This window comes from Morus notabilis, unplaced genomic scaffold (assembly GCF_000414095.1).
Source record: "Morus notabilis unplaced genomic scaffold, ASM41409v2 Scaffold630, whole genome shotgun sequence".
Classification (NCBI taxonomy): Eukaryota; Viridiplantae; Streptophyta; class Magnoliopsida; order Rosales; family Moraceae; genus Morus; species Morus notabilis.
In genome coordinates this window covers 687091-708665 of record NW_010365305.1, presented here as the reverse complement: position 1 = coordinate 708665, position 21575 = coordinate 687091, and the positions used below count along the sequence as shown (strand labels likewise).

The 21575-nt window shown below is 31.7% G+C and overlaps 2 protein-coding genes across 2 annotated transcripts; both read left to right on the top strand.

The window, feature by feature from the left end:
• The first annotated feature begins 1920 nt into the window (after window positions 1-1920).
• LOC21404123 (cytochrome P450 CYP82D47) lies at window positions 1921-4127 on the top strand. Its single transcript, XM_010107781.1, has 2 exons — window positions 1921-2895; window positions 3516-4127. The coding sequence occupies exons 1-2, from the start codon at window positions 1921-1923 to the stop codon at window positions 4125-4127; spliced, it is 1587 nt and encodes a 528-aa protein (XP_010106083.1).
• An 8245-nt stretch (window positions 4128-12372) lies between these two features.
• Window positions 12373-15811, top strand: LOC21404122 (cytochrome P450 CYP82D47). The gene is made up of 2 exons (XM_010107780.2): window positions 12373-13405; window positions 15030-15811. Exons 1-2 carry the CDS (start codon window positions 12413-12415, stop codon window positions 15651-15653), a joined length of 1617 nt encoding a protein of 538 aa, XP_010106082.2. The 5' UTR covers window positions 12373-12412; the 3' UTR covers window positions 15654-15811.
• The last annotated feature ends 5764 nt before the right edge of the window (window positions 15812-21575 follow it).

Below are 21575 nucleotides of genomic sequence, written 5' to 3'. Positions count from 1 at the left end.
TATTGTATTACACTTATCGAATTACATATATTCTGAACAGTTCTAAATAGGAATTACATATTCCAGTCCCTATGTTTTCTTGCCTGAACATGACAGTGTACTTATTATAAAGAAATGCAGAGAGAAAACGGTTAATAACTTTTTTCCCCAATTATAAGCTGGTATACATTTTGGTACGTAGAGCAATTTATTTTTGGTAAATGTCTCGTAGAGTTAACTATTAGTGTACGTCATTGATAAAAGTAAACAAATAAACTAACAAAAGGCAAAAAAAAAAAAAAAAAAAAAAAAAAAAAAAAAAAAAAAAAAAAAAACTAAGGGTATGTTTCACAACTCAAGTTAAAAACTTGAGTTGTGTGGTGAGAGAAATATACTGTTGACAAAAATTGAATTTAAATTTGAAATTTTGTGAGACAAACATTATAGTTGATTTGAGTTATGAATTGAACGACACTTAAGAAAACAAATTAAAAATTGTATTCCCAACAATATAGTGCCATATATAGTATACAAATATCCACGTGCTACAGTGACGACTTTGACATCAAGAGCAAACATTAATTTTGAGCTCACTTTGGCGGTAGAAGAAGGTCAATCTTGCTTACATCATATGATAGGAAACTTGCCGATATAGGTATTTTCTTGTTATTTTTTTTATTTAAAGATGTTATTTACCCTGTTAATTAGAATCTACAAAGCTTTTTTTTTTTTTTTTTGCCTCAAGCTTTCTGAATTCCGAAGGTGAGTTAGTCACAGAGATTATTGGGATTTGGAATCTTTCTTATGAAAAAGAAAGATATAATGAAGTTATTTTATTTTGTTTTTTATAAGTCTTTGCTGTTTTTCTTTAATTTCAATATGAATGTGACTCCCTGAGTTTCAACCACCATCTTATATTGTCTTTTCCTCGTATCTTTTCTCTTTTTACGCAATGATAAGAAGTCACATGAATGTTGCTATTCCCTGAGATAGAGGGCAGACCCAAATTCTAAAATCAGTAAGAATTCCAATAAAGCTATTACCTTCACATAATAGCTAATTGACAAAGGCTTATCAAAAATGAAATAGTAATTGATATTAGAAGGGAGAAAAGATAGATTGCAGTTAAGTTCTTGTGGCAATGCATTTCTTTCTATCTTTCTTAAAGTTTCTTCTTTTTTTCCCAGATATTTACATCGATAAAGTATATTTTATCCTTGTATATATTACATGATATCATATATTTTTTTCCGTAAAATATATTCATATCACATATAAATCCTATTATATACCCCCTTCCCTATATAGGCTATATATATATAGTACGTACTGCCCTGCCTCCAAATGGCGCATGAACCTGATAGCTTGGCTTGTTGCGTCCTCGCAATATTTTGACCGATGGACCGGTTGATGACATGACAGCTATCTTTGGACTAACAAATGTCAAAATAACTATCCGCTTTAAGTTTAATTTTGTCAAACCCTCGCTTGTCTCCTTCTATTTGTAAGAGTGACGTTTGAGCGTATATCTCGATACGTAAGCATATTGTCATGACTAGTGAAGCGGTACATTCTGAGTTGTTCTGTGTTGCAATAAAATATGTATATTGTTTGCCGTCAATGGAAGTTATAAATCTGCAACTACGTTCTGAGCATATAGTTATAGTCTTATGGTTTTTTTTCCTTAATATGTCACTACAATCCAATAATAATCAAGTGACGTGCATGAAACACTTAAAAAGAAAAACTTCAGTCAGCAAATTTCCTCAACAGCCACCTGTATCATCCATTAATATTCCTAAACGGCGAACTAGGCTTCTTTTATAAATAAGCACGATGTTAGGCTCTCCTCTTTAGAATACAAAACATAGTACTGCCCGTACAAACCTCTCTTGCATGCTTCACATTTCAAGGCCGTCTTGGTTTTACCAAAATTACAATATGGCTTCTTTACTACTTCCACATGATCTGACTGCTATCATGGCAGGATTAATATTATGTGCCATAGTCTTTATTTACTATTTCTTAACACGTATGTGGGGAATTGGCAAGGGCAAAGCACCACCTGAAGCTTTGGGAGGTTGGCCATTATTTGGTCACCTTTCCTTGTTAAAAGGGCCTAAGCCTTCCCACATAAATTTGGGTGCCATGGCCGACATATGTGGACCGATCTTCACAATCCGAATCGGGTCTCATCGAGGTTTGGTAGTGAGTAGCTCTGAGATGGCTAGAGAGTGCTTCACCACCAACGACTTGGCCTTAGCCTCACGTCCAAACTTGCTTGCCGCGAAGCACATCGGCTACAACTACGCCATGTTTGCATTTGCACCGCATGGACCCTTTTGGCGCGAGATTCGTAAGATAGCCACGGTTGAGTTGCTCTCGAACCGCCGTCTTGAGCTGCTCAAACACATTAGAATCTCTGAAGTGGCAGCTTTCGTTAAGGAGTTATACCAGCATTGGACTACCAAATGGAATGATAATGATCATTCGGGCCAAGCTTCGGTGGAGATGAAGCAAAGGTTTTCGGACTTGACGCTCAACGTGATTCTCAGAATGGTGGCTGGGAAGCGTTACTCTGTTGATGCAAATGATGGTGGTGATGTAAAAGAAGGACGCTTAGTTCAGAAAGAAATAAAGGAATTCTTTAACCTTGTTGGGCTGTTTGTACCGGGGGATGCGATTCCTTATCTCGGGTGGCTGGATTTAGGCGGCTATGAGAAGGCCATGAAGAAAACTGCAAAGGCTTTGGATGGTATTGTTGGTGAATGGCTTGAAGAGCATAAGCAGAATAGAGCAGAAAGGAGTAATGAAGAGAAAAAGGAACAAGACTTCATGGATGTGATGCTCTCTGTACTTCACGATTCAGAACTTGGGGGTTTCGATGCTGATACAATCAACAAGGCCACAATTTTGGTACGTACAAAATTTTATTGTCTTATTATTATTGGCACTACGTACGTGAACTGGTGCAACCGATTCTAAGATAAAAGAATGCGAAACACTACCTTTTATATATAGAAGTAGCATGACAAATTTCCTTAGATCAAATTTCAAACAATCACTTCATCAATTAACTTTTAAAAGCTACAAACATGCATGCACATATGGAGTAAGAAATATGCACATTTCCGCATCCGTATTTTTGATAGTTTCACAGGTTTACAACTCATCATGATGTTGGAATTTTTATAGATGTTCAGTTGTTAGGCCTTTTTAACAAGAATGAGGATAAGAATGCGATAACTACGTATAAGTTTAATCAGATAACGTGAGCTTATGGCTTTTTTTTTTTAATCTTGTTTTTCTTGAAGAGAATTATTGGTTTTCTATAATATAATAAGCTACCACGTCGTTCAATATTCGACGCGACATTTTTTATAAAATCAGAAATTTTTTCACGTACGTCTCAACTGTACTTTGCTTCTTTTAAAAATCTACTAAGCAGTAGCAATTGTTTGAAGAGGCTATATGATATATCTAGTTATCTGATCATGCATTAAAAAAAATAATAATAACTGAACTTTAACTTGCAGAATTTGATTGCGGGAGGAAGCGACACCACAGCAGTAACCCTAACATGGGCAGTGTCGCTGTTGCTGAACAATCGCCACGTGTTGAAAAAGGCCCAAGATGAACTTGACAGCCAGGTAGGCAAGAACAGAGCCGTGAATGAGTTCGACATGCACAAATTAACATACATCCAAGCCATAGTCAAAGAGACACTACGTTTATACCCCGCAGCGCCGCTCTCAGGGCCACATGTCTTCCTCAAGGACTGCACCATAGGTGGCTACCACATCCACAAGGGAACTCGGCTCCTCACCAACCTTTGGAAGATCCAAACCGACCCGAATTTGTGGCCTGACCCATTGGACTTCAAGCCCGAGAGGTTTCTCACCACCAACAAAGATGTGGATGTTAGGGGTCAGCATTTTGAGCTGATCCCATTTGGAACCGGTAGAAGAGCATGTCCTGGTATTTCTTTTGCCCTCCAAATGGTGCAGTTCACGGTGGCTAGTTTTCTACAAGCGTTTGAAATAGCCACGCCCTTAGATGCTTCTGTAGATATGACGGAAAGCTTTGGACTAACAAATATCAGAGCAACTCCACTTGAACTTCTTATCACTGCTGAACTTTATGGCTAAAAGAAGGGATTGTAGAATGTATATATGTGTAATATATATAATGTTAATATGTATATATGTGTATGTATGCGTATATATTCTCTGTAATATACATTGTCAATTACTTTATTTTTGTGAGATAGATAGCGTCTACATACTTATTGTACATCTGTAAAATGGAAGATAGTGCATATGTTACTTATTGTTCGTGTCATTAATTGAGAGCCTTGTAGGTAATTAATATATATACATACATATATATAGATCCGAGCGTATATTTTGTTATTACATATTATATATGTATAAAGTAATTATATTTGAATTAAGCTTGATAGAGTTTGACCAATGTTTTCTACCGATATTCCAGCATTCTTCTTTTAGTGACAGGGAATCTGTTTCTTTAGTTCTTCGAAATCTATAGGCTATATTTGCGGGATTCAGCTCCGTGTATACTATTTGAGTGTTTGTCTTGTTGTTCATGACATATGAACAGAAATTTCGGATAACTACGGTAGATTATTTATGGTTGTTAACGTCTTCTAGCTAGAAGACGGGGATACTGCCAAAAGCAAAGTAAGAAAATCACAAGTCGGTGCACCATATATTTGGTGCCATATATTTGCTTATTCGAGTATATATGGGTATTCTTTATTTTATGGTAATAAGTGCCTTAAATTGCATGAAACAGCATAGCTATACGACATATATATATATATATGTATATATATATATATTAAGGTCATACTGTTTGCGGTATATATATATGTGTGTGTATATATATATATATATTAAGGTCATACTGTTTGCGGTAAAAAAAAATAATCACAAATGGGCCTTATAAAAATGAGAAGAGAAAATAAAACTTTGTGCTGACCAAAAAAAAATAAGTCGGTGCACCATATATTTGGTGCCATATATTTGCTTATTCGAGTATATATGGGTATTCTTTATTTTATGGTAATAAGTGCCTTAAATTGCATGAAACAGCATAGCTATACGACATATATATATATATGTATATATATATATATTAAGGTCATACTGTTTGCGGTATATATATATATATGTGTATATATATATATATATTAAGGTCATACTGTTTGCGGTAAAAAAAAAAAAATCACAAATGGGCCTTATAAAAATGAGAAGAGAAAATAAAACTTTGTGCTGACCAAAAAAAAATAATAATAATAATAAAAAAGAGAAAAAAAGGGATTAAAAAAAATGTACATTTTAAAGTGTGGAGAGAGAGTGCAGAACGTGGTGTGTGCAAAACGTGGAGTAGTGATTAGAAAAAAAAAAGATGATGGTGCAGAACGTGGTGTGTACAAAACATGAGGTAGTGATAAAAAACTGTTGTCGAATTCTTTTATATAAAGGAAGAATCGGGATGAAAAGAGAGGGCGGAAAAAAAAAACTTGGTGCGTGTGTGCAGAAAAGTGAAAGAAGAGGACGAAAACAAAAAAAAAAAAGAAAAGGGGGGCTTTGTGCAGGCGTGAGTGCAGAAGAGAAGTGAGAGAAGAAGAAAAAAAAATATACAGTGTGACGAACGGGAAAAAAAAACTGTGCAGAGAAAGTAAACGCATTCGAAAGTAGTGAGAGAGGTGTGAGATAGTGTGTATCGAGAGAATTGTCAAAAAAAAAATAGAAAAATTTGTCATTTACTCATCTACTTTAGTTTCATTATGATGTTTTGTCTACACGTTTTTTTTTTTTTTTTTTCTCTCAAGCCTTCTTCTATACTGAAGTATCATCTCAAGACAAAAAATTTATCCATCATTGTTAGTCAGATTCATGTTTAAAACATACGGGTTACAAATTTTTAAACCCAATTAAGAAAAAATATGGGGTTGTAAAATTTAGAACCTCTAAAAAATTAAATAGAGTTGTAAATTTTAAAATTTTAAAAAATTATGGGGTTGTAAAATTTAGAACCTTTAAAAAATCAAATAGAGTTACAAATTTTAAAACTCTATAAAATTGTGAGGTTGTAAAATTTAAAACCTCTAAAAATTAAATAGAGTTGTAAAATTTAAAACTCTATAAAATTATGAGGTTTTAAAATTTAAAACTTTTATATATACACATGAATCTGACTATAATAGTGGAGTTTAAAATATTATAATAATTTTGAGTCTGATTTATAAAGTGTAATCCGAAATAAAAATTAAGGACCACTTAGTAAGGATCTTTTCGTTTTCTATAATAAAAGAAAAAAAAAGAAAAAAAGAGGGAAACAAACGTCACCTTCAATTCCTTTACAGTGCACCAAAACGCACATACACACATATACATATATATAAAGCCGTGGGTGTGTGTGAGATAAAAAGCCGTGGGTGTGTGTGTTGTTGGGCTAATAGCTTTACACGCAAATCAAAATATGATGGGGAATTGATGTTCACGTACACGTGTATATACACACACACACACACCAAAGGTTGAAGGTTGCCTGCTACTGTTGCCTGCTGCTTTTGCAGCGTAATGTGTGTGTGTGTGTATATATAAAGAAGAAGAAACGTGTAGAAAGGAGGAGGGTGAGAGAAATTTGAGTTTCCTTTGAAATTAAATTGTTAGCAAAAAACAAGAGGTTAGAAGATCAGTCAAAATAAATTAAAAAAAAAAGAGAAAGACAATAAATTTTAAAGAAATTCGGAATATTAAATATCCAAAAAAAAATTTTAAGTACACAAATTGAGTCCTTTTATTGTCCTTTATTTTAAAAGAGGAGCTCATTGTCTCATAAAATCATACGGTGATTAAATACAATTTTCAAATCCACAATCGGCCATGCATGCAATTTTAACTACTTTCAGTTCGTAATCAATGAAGACCTCCCAAATCCTGAAGAAAGAAATAGTCACTCCCTTATGTACTCTCATGCTCATTCATAAAGGAGAACCATGCAAAAATTACTGCACAAGAACCATACAGCAGTAATGGATTTCAACTTCCGAAGAGTGCAACGTGGAACTTGATTTTCCTAAGGCTATATCTAAATGGGCCTCTGACATTGATTACAAGCCCAACAAGAGAAGAATAGAGGCTCCGGCCTTCTTTACCAATAACGTAAGCCCAAATAAAGGGGAAGACTTCATTGTTGTTTGTTTAACAACGTATGGTATAACTGAAGGCCAATCACTCATCACAGAAGGCATGAAGCTTCGTCCCAAAGCATGCAGAGAAGCCAAGATGGTTAATTAATTGAGTTGGTCAAATTAAAGAAGAGGGCAGCTCATCCATCAATGATGGAACGTTGATAATTGCAACAGATGCAATACGAAATGTTATTAACATACTGTAAATCCCATTTCACAAACATATATATATATATATATATAGTAAATCAAATTATCTCCAAAATCATTCAAAGAGAGATATAAGAGTTTCAATTCAAAATAAACTCTCAAATCACTAAGAACGAACTACGTTGACCTGATTCTGCAAAAGATACGTAGGCAACCTATCAAATTAGGTGTAGTTCAAAGTTCAAAAAAATAAATTGAGAAGCAAATTCTCAAAAGTCCAAAACGAGGTCATTCACCTCAAAATTTTTAAATCCCAAATTCAAATAAAAAGATCTCAACACCAAATTCAAAAAGGGTCCTTTTAATTCCTCATAAGGTCATATACCGGGGAATTATCTAAATACAACTTTCAAATCCAAATTCTAAAGTAAACTTCCAAATCAAATTTTAAAACATCTTTTAATTCCCCATAAGGTCATATACCGGGGAATTATCCAAATATTACTTTCAAGTTCAAATTTTAAAGTAAAATTCCAAATCGAATTTTAAAACATCTTTGAATTCCTCCTATGGTCATATATCCGGGAATTCTCCAAAATCCAAATTCAAATTCAAGAACTATGATTGACTTGATTCCCTACGGGATACGTAGGCAACCTAAAAATTTAAGTGCAGTTTCAAGATCAAATTTGATCCTGAATTCCTCCTATGGTCATATATCGGGGAATTCTTCAAAATTCAAATTCAAATTCAAGAACTACGAAGACTTAATTCCATTTTGGTTACGTAGGTAACTTAGATATAAAAATCTAAGTGCAGTCACAATTTTTTAATTACAATTAAATTTCATATTGGAATTACCTGAGATTAAATCTCAAGTCAAAATTCTAAAATCCTTTTAGTCCTTCATACGGTCATATACCGAGGAATTATTCAAATCTAAATTTGAGATTACAAAAAATTCCAAACCAAATTCAACATAGGAATTATCCAAATTCAAATCTTAAATTAAATTTCAAAGTTCTTTTAATTCCTCACGTGGTCATATACCGAGGAATTATCTAAATTTTAAATTTCAAATCAAACTTTCAAAGTTCTTTTAATTCCTCAAACGGTCATACACCTAGGAATGATCCAAATACAACTTCTAAATTTAAAACCAAATGATCCAAACACAAATCCCAAACCCAAAATTCGAACTACAAGTGGCATGATCCCTTAACGGGGTATGTAGGCAACTCGACAAAATTCACTAAGTTCAGCCGCAATTTTAAATCAACCCAAATTTCCCAAATTCATAGAAAGTAGAATTTACTGTTTTAATTAGAATCAAAAGGTTTTTCCTTATACCAAGGGATTGTAATTAAGAGGTTATTCTTATAATCTTGAATGGGTCAAACTAAAAAATAATAAACTCCTATGCTAATTAAATCCTAATATAGGTGAAATTATGTCGTGTGAAATATTATTTCAACATTAATAAATATTTTCACTCAACACATACTATTTATCCGATAAAAACATCACAAAAGCTAGCCCTCCGACAATGCGCGTTCAAGAATCACGGCAAACCTTATAGTCCTCAACCTAGTTATGTACAACATAATTGGAAGACCGTAATTCATAACTCCCGGGAGACCATATTAATAGATTTTTTTTTTCTTATATTCCAATTCTAAACCATGGAGTTCTCCATTATACAATACTACTCTTCTTCTCCATACACCATCCCTACAATCTTTCTGCTGATCATCTTTGTCCGTTCTCCAAGGATATGCAGCGTGTATCCTTGGGGGGTAGGACTAGAAATCCAGACTGGATCACTACGGCGATGTTAAGGCTTGTGTTTGTGATTGTGTAAGTAATTTATCATAGTATAAATTCCTTGCTAATGTCTGTAATACAGAATTTTAAGTTTATACTTCCTTTCAGAAAAAGAATGTTAGGTTCCAGCTGTTGTGCTGGAACTGGATAGATTTACTTATTTACTTATTAATTATTTACTTGTTTATAAAGTTTTTCTTAAATACATCATACTAAGCTTTCTGCTCATGTTTTCTTGTTTCTATATATATTAAACTTATCTCAGGCGACGTTAGAAGCAGTGCTGAGTGAGAAGCACACTCAAGTAGCCTAGTTGGTGTAGTATAAAGGAAGGAATTGTGCTCTTTCATCCTTGCTGATAAATGTAAGGATTGTAAACTTTGAATATCTAGACTGTGGTTGATGTCTATAAATGTTCTTTACATGTTCATGTATGTATAATATTGTATATCCTGTGGGTGGGACCCTGAATGATGCCAGAGGCTTAGTTTTTAAACCTATTTTATCAAAAAGTTGTGAAAGTCCCTTTCACTTTCTTATAAATTAATTTGATCAAAATGTGGGGCTGTTTAGAATTTCTTTGAAGTTTCACTTGTGAAATTGATTATTATATTTCTAAATGCTTAATTACTTTCTTAATTACGTTTAACTTCTAAACGAGCATTAACGTCACTAACCCCTATTTTGGGGCGTAAGTGCTTTAAATTAAACAATATATATGTGTGTACAAGTAATTAAATTTATTTATTTCCTGGGAATATATACAGGATTGTGAGATTCATGCAGTCCAAGAAATTCATTAAGATGAAATATGGTCATATATTAAAAATAAAAGGAAGGAAGATAAATACTTTTTAAAAGTGCATGAATTAAGATTTCTTATCCGGTCCTTACACTTGATTAATAACTTATTCAGTCAAATAACTATACTAACAAAATAATATTAATCAAGAAAAAGATAAAAAAAATTAAGACCCGTGTATTTTTAAAAATAAATTATGTAATTTATCTAGAAATAATGCAATCTTATCTAAAGGTTAGTGCGCAGAATCAGAGGAATTCTGCTGAAAAAAATCGTCTCACTATATAGATATATATATATATATATATATATATATACATATACATATATACAATTATAAAAGAGGCAAAAGGTTGCTTCAGCATGCGCCACCTTTTTTTCCTTTTTTTTGGCTTTAATTTTTTTCATTGCAACTTTAAATTTTTTCTTCCTTTATGTGGAGTGGAGTTTAAACTCGACATCATCTCAGTTTATATATTTTATATTATGAGCTCGAAAATATTATTTTACATATGTGATATTCTTAAATATCTTTTCTAATGTGAACTGCCACCATCAAAACGAGTTTCTTTTTAACCAAAATTATAAAAAATTAATTATTTAAAAAAACTCAATAACATTTAAATCGATGTATAAATAAAATTTTCAATATAGTAATAATAAACACACGGCTATACGTGCTCTTCAAACTAGTATATAATAAAAGGAGTTAAGTTAGCTAGCTTCTAACTATCTAACATGTCGAAACTTTATTTAATTTAATAGCATTGCATGCTCAAGCTTCCATCGTATATGCTTAATTGACAATACTACAGGCAATATTATTTATGTATTACATTACATATATATGCTGGTATAGCTAGTATAAATCAATCTCAAGATAATTTTTTATGTTACGTTTGGTTCATGAATTAAAATCATAAGATTAGAACCATTTTCGATTTACGTGTATTTTTTGTGAAAGAAAATACTGTAGCAAACCAAGAACCATGATTCGAATCGGGGTACGAATCCCCCGACCAAACAACTCCTTAGATTTTTTTTTTGTTTTGTTTAGAATAAGATAATTCAAATATGTGGCGGAAAATCACTTCAATTAAGGATAAGATCCACTAAATCTTTATGGTACGTAAAATGAGCACCAGATCGTATGTCTAATTTTTCATATCTCAATGGGTATCCAACCAATTAAATTACACCACATCATTCCATTATAAGTACAAAAGAGTTAGTTAAAAAGTAATTTAAATTTTTTATACGACGTGACATGATATGATTAATTAAACACCGACTAAAACACTAAAATTAAACATAATTTGAGTCCTATAAATTGTCGTTTATTGAGCTTAATTGTAAAAGACAACTAAGGGGGGATCAATGGTAGACGACATCCGGGCCAGCGTTAAAATTTTTCCAACAAAACGTAGAAATTACGGAACCCCACTACAAATCAAACAAACCTCTTTTGATTAGTACTTTGTCCGAAGATAACAACTCCCATTCCAAAACTCCATTATAATCTACAAGACTACAATCATGGAGTTTCTTCTCCGTCTTTTAGACACTGCCATAAATTCAAGGCCGTCTGAGTTTTACCAAAATTGCAATATGGCTTCTTTCCTACTTCCACATGATCTAACTGCTGTCATGGCAGGACTAATATTATGTGCCATAGTCTTTATTTACTATTTCTTAACACGTATGTGGGGAAAGCACCACCTGAAGCCTTGGGAGGTTGGCCATTATTTAGTCACCTTTCTTTGTTAAAAGGACCTAAGCCATCCCATATAAACTTGGGTGCCATGGCCGCCGTATGTGGACCGATCTTCACCATCCGAATCGGGTCATCTAGTTTATGTTCGTTCTCCGAATTAACAGTTGCTTCAATATGTGATATTTGCAAAACTAGTAGTATACCTAGTATAAATCAGTCTCAAGTTATATTTAGACCATTTAGATATTCAGATTGGGGCCTCGTAAAGACAATAATAACAATGATACGTATACTTTTTCTATCCTTAATTTCTCTGAATCCGGATTCGGTAAAAAAAAAAAAAAAAATTCTGAATCCGGACAATTACTTTAGAGATGATTACAAAACTGGAAATTGACATGTCATCTGTTAAATCTATTAATATATCCGTCACTTTAAGGATAAGATCCTCCTAATCTTTATGGTATATAAAAAATAGTTAATTAAGCTTTCATCCTAATACTAATTTCCTTTTCAATGTTAAGTGCTTACTACAAGATAATGTTTGCTAGCATATAAAGTAGTTTGAGCATTTTGCAAAAGACAGCATAAGTGGGCCCGGCGTTACAATTTTTTCAAACAAAAAGAAGAAAAAACGGAACACCATTATAAATCAAACAAACCCTTTTTCGCTAAGTTTGCCCAAAGAGAACATTTCAACACCATTCAAAAGTCCATTATAATGTACAAGACTACAATCATGGAGTTTCTTCTCCGTCATATAGACACTTCCGTAGCTGGATTTTTGGCCATACTACTATTTCTCTACTTAGTCCAAAAAAGATCATCTAGTTTCAGAAGAAACGACAGCAGAATATCACCGCCTGAAGCCGCTGGCAGATGGCCTATAATCGGACATCTCCATCTACTAGGAGGATCTCAACTTCCCCATATAACTTTGGCAAACTTGGCTGATAAATGGGGACCGATCTTCACCATCCGAATCGGGTCTTATCGAGGTTTGGTAGTGAGTAGCTCTGAGATGGCAAAAGAGTGCTTCACCATCAACGACTTGGCTTCAGCCTCACGTCCAAACTTGCTTGCCGCGAAGCACTTGGGCTACAAATACGCCATGTTTGGATTAGCACCTCATGGACCCTTTTGGCGCGAGATTCGTAAGATAGCTACGGTTCAGTTGCTCTCGAACCGCCGTCTTGAGCTGCTCAAACATATTAGAATCTCTGAAGTGGCATCTTTCGTTAAGGAGTTATACGAACATTGGACTACCAAATGGAATGATAATGATCATTCGGGCCAAGCTTCGGTGGAGATGAAGCAAAGGTTTTCGGACTTGACGCTCAACGTGATTCTCAGAATGGTGGCTGGGAAGCGTTACTCTATTGATGCAAATGATGGTGGTGATGTAAAAGAAGCACGCTTAGTTCAGAAAGAAATAAAGGAATTCTTAAAACATCTTGGGCTGTTTGTACCGGGGGATGCGATTCCTTATCTCGGGTGGCTGGATTTAGGCGGCTGTGAGAAGGCCATGAAGAAAACTGCAAAGGCTTTAGATGGTATTGTTGGTGAATGGCTTGAAGAGCATAAGCAGAATAGAGCAGAAATGAATAATGAAGAGAAAAAGGAACAAGACTTCATGGACGTGATGCTATCTGTACTTCACGGTTCAGACTTCGGTGGTTTCGATGCTGATACAATAATCAAGGCCACAATTTTGGTACGCAAGTTTATTATCCTTTAATTATTATTATTAGTTGAAACACGCACTCGGTTCGTGCTTATTCAATATATATATTTTGAAATGCCTATTTAAAAAAAAAAAATCACAGTTTTTTTATCATTATTTTCTTAAACTTTACTCATTAATTAATCAATGAGAAGCAGCCATTTTCCTATATATATATATATATATATAAACGTTCTAAGTGCCAAGGCATTATTATATTAATGACGCTCTAATGGATATCAATGAAGCACATTTTCTATTTTCTACTTATGGACTATGGAGACACTTGTGCACATAATTTCCTGCTCGCATTTAATCTAGTGAGTTTGATGATAAGGCTATGATTGCCGATCCATACTGATTAACCACATATTTTCAGTCATTGTGGGGTCCTTGGCTCCGTCTCTACATGAACTGCTCTTCAATTCCACAAAAAAAAAAAAAATAAATAAAAGGAAAATGAAAATAAAAAAAGGAAAGAGTAAATTAGTGCTATATTCTATAGATAAAGACCCGTTAATTTAATAATTGAGTTAAGTTCTTGACCACTTACGCATCAATAATTACAGCTTGAATTCCAAGACCATTATTAAATTTAGAAATAATGATAAGGAGTTAAACATTTATTCTAGCAAAAAAATTATTAAACGGAGCAAAATTTGAAGGGGAAAAAATTTGAATAGGGCGAATTGTTTAGGGCTACATATGAAAGAAATGTATCCCGTAGTCTAACGTTATAAAAAGCAGAAAAAAAAAATGAAACGATTTGCTTACAAACTTGATTAGCAAACAAACATGAAACAAAACTAAAAATAAAAGTAAAAAAAAAAAAGAAAGAAAAAAGGATCTTCACGTAACAAATAGTAAGGAAAATTGAACGACCTACATGCAATTTTTTAGAAGTCATTGAAAATGTGAAAATTATTTACTATGGATTTTTAGAAATAGAAATAATTTGTAATTTATAATTAAAAATATGATATGTGGGATGTGTGGAGAGAAAAAAAATACTCTCTATTAATTTCCCTTTTTTTAATAAAAGTAATTATATTATTAAGTCAATTGTCGTTTTCGTCATTTATTTAAAAATTATATTTTGACCCCTAAACTTTTTAAAAATTATGTTTTGGCCCCTTAATTTTTAAAATTATATTTTTGCCCTTTAATTTTTTAAAATTACAGTTTGACGCCATTTTTCAATTTTTTTTCCCCAAAAAGAACCCAAAGTAGTAACTCTACTTTCTCACTTGCTTCCTCCCAATGTTCGGTTCCAATCAAGATTAGAGTCGTATTGGATTATGTTAAGCCTAAATTATCTTATTATAAATTAATTTGTAAATAGATTACAATAGTAAAAATAGTATAATGTTTAATAATATTACAAACTAAATACCGTATTGTGTAAAAATTATACAATGCAATAAGTGTTACAATACGGTGCACTAAGTATGCCCTAAGCTAGCTCCTACAACATTCACGTGACACAACTTTTATAAAAAAGAAGATTTCCCCACGTGTCAACAAGACTTGTGCTGCTAGCTTTCATTAAAAATACAAAAAGGAAAATCCAATTATAATCTGATCATCAACCAAAAAACTGAATTTCAACTTGCAGAATATGATTGCGGGAGGCAGCGACACCACCGCATTAACCCTAACATGGGCAGTGTCGTTGTTGCTGAACAATCACCACGTGTTGAAAAAGGCCCAAGAGGAACTTGAAAACAATGTAGGCAAAAACAGAACTGTGAATGAGTCCGACATCGGCAAGTTGACATACATATTTGCCATAGTCAAAGAGACACTACGGTTATATCCCGTAGCGCCACTCTCAGCGCCACGTGTCTTCCTCGAGGACTGCACCATAGGCGGCTACCATGTCGCTAAGGGAACTCGGCTCATCACCAACATTTGGAAGATCCAAACCGACCCGATCTTGTGGCCCGACCCGTTCGAGTTCAAGCCCGAGAGGTTTCTCACCACCAACAAAGATGTAGATGTTAGGGGTCAGCATTTTGAGCTAATCCCATTTGGAAGCGGTAGAAGAGCGTGTCCTGGTACTTCTTTTGCCCTTCAAATGGTGCAGTTTACGTTAGCTAGCTTTCTACAAGCGTTCGACATTTCCACGCCCTTAAATGCTCTTGTTGATATGACGGAAAGCTTTGGATTAACAAATACCAAAGCCACTCCACTTGAAGTTCTTATCACGCCGCGCTTGCCTGCTGAGCTTTATGCGTAAACGAGGTGATAGGAGACGTTTATGTATGTGTCTAGAGTTTCGGTTTTGATGGGTAGTAATTAATACAAGGATTTAATATTAATTAGTTATAAATGTTGCACTTTGTTTCCATAACATGATAAAGCGTGTGTTTACAGAAATTAATAAATGGAAGTGGAGAACTTTATTACTGTTGCTTACATATATGGTTCATAATATGTTTCTAATTAAGAACACAAGTCTATCACAGCCGCATCTTTTTGTTAAAAGCAGAAATGTGAAAGTGAAATTTTTTTTTTTTTAACGTTTTGTTCAAATGTATAAATATTTGGCTTAATTTTAAATTTGATCACCTCCACTGAGTTATCTTACTTTTCTCTTCATGTATAAATTCAAAATGAGAAAACTCTTTTAAATTTATAATAAATTGCAACTTTAATCCCGCGTTATTAAATTAGGTGGCAGTTAAAAACGTGCATGTTAAATTAAAATCAACAATTTTTATAGGAAAAGGTAAAACACATTCGGCAACTTAATATCTAGCTCATCACAAATGTTGCAACTAGTTTTGTATTGTAGAGTACATCACTAACGTGAATTATTTAGCCAAACTTATAATTATAAGTTTTTAGCAGCTGAAACTATTTATACAAAAAATGACTATGGGCAGCGAGAAGATCAAAAGCATATAGCATTTTCTAAGCCATGGGCTAGAAGTTGTTCGTGCTAATGATTTAACAATTTCATTAGAGCGCACAGCTTGTACTAATTTAAAAGATATTTAACCCGAGTCTATACTTTGTTATCATCATAAAAAAATCATAAATCATAATGGAATTAAGTAATACTTATTGTCCGTGCCAATAAAATAACAATTTCTTTAATTGAGGGGTTCGTAGTTAATTAAAAGATATATATCCGAGTGTATATTTGTTATCATTGTTAAATTAGTTTAGATTTATATTAGTATTAGGATTCGTTATGTTTTTTTTAATAAGGGTAGATTAATTTTTAATTTTTTGTTTGTGGGGTCTCTTTGTTGGTTTATTCAATGAATTATATATATTTTTGTCTGCAATTGCAATAATAGAACACGACCTAGAAATAATAAAACAAACTAATTAGTAAGAGTAAAGTCTACAAGTTATTATTTAGAAGAAAGAATGTCCACAAGTTAGATCAAAAGACTTTCAACAAGCCTCGTATGTCAGCGAAAAAAAAAACTATTCGTCTTTAAGCTAAAAATCACTGGAGATAATGATACAACAAATAATTTATATAAAAATCTATTTAAACAGATGTATTATATTATTTTAATATTTACTGTAAATTACAATAATACCCCTGAGTTATCCCTCTCTCTTTTTAATGTTAATAGATAGATATAGACGAGTTCAAAAAATCTTGTAGAAATTATACGAGTTGAAAGTGATAGATTTTACTAGAAACTTAACATCAACCACACATAAAATCATTTCCATGTTGATCTTTCCACAAAAACATTATCTACTAGGCGGTACAGTGCATTTTTTGAAAGTTCTCCTCGATCTAACCACTTCTTCTTCTTCTTTTTTCGAATCAATTTTATCCAACCACTTGAAAGCATTTATTTAATGTTATTGGGAAGGAAATGTAATGGCCCAAAAGTCAATTAAGCCAACAATCTCCCCATTTCTATTATGTTAAATATTATTTATCTTTTGGGAGTTTCCAACTTCATGTTCAAACCATGAAGATGGATTACTTCTCTTTTGCACAGTGCGCAATTTCTTCTTTGTTGGCATTTAGTTTATAAATTCTGTATTGATTCTAATCGTTTTATGATTGGCATTATTTTGAAAATGATTGGTTGGTTAATTGTGTTTGAGAATAGATGTGCAGCTGACAAGCTCTTTATTGAAGGTTTCTGTAAGATCTGGAAACTTAATTTCTATTTTTGTAAGTCAACTATTGATCCAGAGATGGTAAATTGATTTGATTGATATTTGATTGGGATTTCGTAGCTGGATGATCTTCCTCTATCTCCTAAGAATGTGTCCAGATTCATATATCAGTTTCAGAATGGTTTCAGAATTAAAGCAGATTGATTCGGACTGGTTTTGAGAAAGTCGACCTTGACAGCTATGTTGCAGTTATTGTTGCAATAAGGATCTACAACAGATTTGGTTCAACGAATTAATTGAAAAGGTTGTCAAGCTATTAACATTTTGTTTATTTATTCAAAGAGTCTCTTCTATCTCTGTACACTTTTTGATTAGTTTTGCTGGGTTGTGAGATAAGTGATCACTTGTATTCAAGAGAGATGATTTGAGTGTTTTTCAGTAAAAAAAACTTAGTTAGAGGGATTTCAATATTAAAAAGTCGAGGGGATCTCGCTGTTCAAGTCCATTGAGAAATTTCAAGTTCATAGGCGTCTTCTTAGAAAGAGAGTCTCGGGTAGATTAAGTCCAATTGAATTGTAAAAGAGTTCTTAGTGGATTGTTCATCATCTAGGCGTGGCCCCGCGGAGTAGGTTGTTACCGAATCGCGATATCATTTCTCTTATGTTCTTTGTTTTACGTTTCTGCATTATTTATATTGTCTTATAAAGTATTAAAAGACTCAAACCGGTACCAACATTCTCCATACACCATCTCTACAATATTTCTGCTGATAATCTTTTTCCTCTCTCTGCGATAGACATCAAAGAATTACACCCAAAGTAACACAACAAAACTAATGAAGTCACCACCATCTGAAATGAAATGGCTTGTTTGAACTCCAAGGAAGGTGAAACTCATGCATAGCCCGTAGCTCAACAGGAATTATTAGGACTTATTTTGGGAGACGTCCATTTTGACTAGCCTGCGTCATCTAATGTTGTTGGGACCTACTCTCATTCTATCTCCGAGTGACCAGCTTAGCTGTTTTTAATTTTCATGCAAAGTGTAACTGATAGGACTCAAATAAAGTGTCCACTTTTTAGTATCCCATTGATATCTGAGAAATCAAATTATGAAACATCATTTAATATATCTAAGTAAAAAAAAAAAATTTAGTTAAAAAATATTTCAATTTTTCAAATGACATGATTAATTAGACACTATTTTAGACACTGAAATTTGACATATAATTAAAAAATTAACTGTCACTTAACTGTTGCACTTTCTGAAAATTTGGAAAGATGCTACGTACTTCAGACTTGCAATAATAATAATTTAAAATACTTTTAGCTTGCTTTTACTGAAATTAAGGTAAATGAAGTATGGTCGTGTTACGTTAATTTGTATTCGATATAGTTATAGATCTAAGAGAGTGTTCATTTCACAACTCAACTCAGGTCATAACTCAAGTTATGAGTTGAGAATGTGAAAAAAAAATATTATAACAAAAATATTACCTTATTCATTTCATGACTCAATTCATATTACTACAATATTTTTTTTTTACATAAATTCAAATTCAATTTTTTATTATAATATTTTTTTCTCATATACACAATTCAAATCACATCATAATTTAAATTATGTAAATAAACACGGTTTAAATTTAAATTTTTATAAAAAAAAATACTATAACAATAAAATTTAATTGTAAAATGAATAAGGCAAGTTTCCGTGTAATTACTGTTTTGGCGAAACATTTTTTTTTAATTGTTATTTTCTTATTTCTTCCCTTTTTTGTAACTTTTTAAATATTTTACCTTTTTTTCAATTTTCTTTTTTTTTTTTGTTGTTTTCCCTTTTTAGCTATTTTTTTTTTTATCTTTGTTCTTTGAAATTTCAAAATTTCTATTTTTTTCCTTTTCTTTTTATCTTTCTTTAATTTTCTTTTTTTCTTTCTTTCTCTTTTTTGTTTTTCTTTTTTTTCTTCGTGCTTTTTTTTTTCTTTTTTCTTTTTTTTTTAAGAATTTGTATAATCATTGTTTCAAAAAAAAAATGTCACGTCTGCCCGACTAGTGTATATATAATATATAAAATATATATGACGTACGTCAACACTGTAAGTGAGATTTTTCCTTTCCTCATAAAGATATCTGTTTCAAAGTCATGACCCGCAAATCGGAATATTAATATGATATTATCATTACATAATTTTCCATACGCAACTTGTGATTTGATAGCTACATTTCTTTGGTGTATTACGGGTTCTCAACATATTTAAACCATTTTTTCCCCTAGCATAAGGTAAAAGCACAGAACTATGGTGAACTTTGGGTGGACAAATGGGGAAAACTGCCCCCATTAGAAATCTATCCATAATTGAATTTAAAATGTATGTTGACAAGACACAATTTGGTATTGGTGCGAATGGAAAGGGGTGTATAGAAGTTTAGGCAGACAGTTTTTTTTTTTTTTTTTTTTTTTTTTTTTAAGGAATAAAATATGACAGAGTACTTTTCGTCATTGCTTGCGTCCACTGAAACCATGTTTCTCAGTTAACATCACCGGAAGCTGGCGGACAAACAATTGAAGGCTAAGGAAAGAAAAAAAAAAGAAAGAAAAAAAAAGTTTGCCCAGTAGGTAGAAAAGATCTCTGATAATGTTGATGATTGTTGTTTTTTTTTTTCCTTTTTTGAGGGGTGATGATGTTAATTGAGGCATGACTTGGTCAATATACACATTATATATATATATATACATATATATATATATAAAATTATAACTTAACTACGTGTTGAGGAACTTTTCAAAACAGTTTCTTACTTAACACGTGTTATCTATTCTATCTCGTCTTGACACGTTATTCTTCATAGGTTTTAAATGCCAACACATGGATTACCACCTTAGCCAAGGAAAGAGTTTTTGTTTTTTTGTCAAAAAAAAATAAAAAAAAATAACTCGAGTATCAATTTTTTTTTAAGTTTATATTATTTTAAGTTTTAATTTTATTTAATTTTATTTAAGTTATAATTTTAATTTAAATTATAATTTAAATTTAACTCAAAAATTATACTCAAGTTATACTCTACAAAAATATATCAGTATCAAGAAAGTGTGTTGAGACGTTATTCCATCGTTAACCTTTTACCAAAATCCCCAAAGCAAAAAACGAGTGGACAAAGCAGGAGAAGCCATGTGAAAAATTAGAAAAAACGGGGGCAAAAAGGACCAAAAAGATTCACAATTAGCGGGTGTCAAATTCTTTCAATATTATCCATCTCACGGATAGTGTCCTATTTAATCTCATACCTATATTATGTCCTTTTTAAGAAGCGTCCAATATATGGGCTTTTTCCTCTCAAAATTGACTTGGGTTTGTAGAAAAAGTTGATTTTAATATTTAATAAATTTTTATTAAAATACTTTTTAAAGAATTTTTTAAAAATTTACAGTTAAAATCAAAAATAGTATAAAAATAATTTTAATTTTTAAATTGTGCGAAAATTAATATAATATAATTAATAAAACTTTTATAATATCCATAATATGTCTAATAAAATTTATAATTTATAATTTTTTTAATCTAAAATTCAGACTCATAATATAATATAATAATAATATTGTAACAAATAATATCATAATTATATTAATAACTATAACATTATTATTTTATCATATAATATGATATCATAATAATATTATAATTTTTTTAATAATATGATATTGTAATTATTATTTTATAATATATTATATTGTATTGACATAATTATATTTATTATATTAATAATGTTACAATAATATTATTACATTATATTATATTGATATAATTATATTTGTTATATTAATAATAATATAATAATTAATATAATTAAATATTAATATAATCTTATAATTCTAATATTATTATATATTATAGTGTATTACACACGTTATGGTTCTATAATATATTTATTTAATATAATATAATAATGATTATATAATATAATATAATATATTATAATATAATATAATTGTAATTTTTAATTATATTATAACTGAAATATTAATATTTCTTATGTAATATTATAATATGTTTTATAAT

Coding starts and splice junctions, on each gene's coding strand:
- LOC21404123 (XM_010107781.1), top strand. CDS start 1,921: ATGGCTTCTTTACTACTTCCACATGATCTGACTGCTATCATGGCAGGA. Junction 2,896..3,515: donor TCAACAAGGCCACAATTTTG/GTACGTACAAAA, acceptor TTTAACTTGCAG/AATTTGATTGCGGGAGGAAG.
- LOC21404122 (XM_010107780.2), top strand. CDS start 12,413: ATGTACAAGACTACAATCATGGAGTTTCTTCTCCGTCATATAGACACT. Junction 13,406..15,029: donor TAATCAAGGCCACAATTTTG/GTACGCAAGTTT, acceptor TTCAACTTGCAG/AATATGATTGCGGGAGGCAG.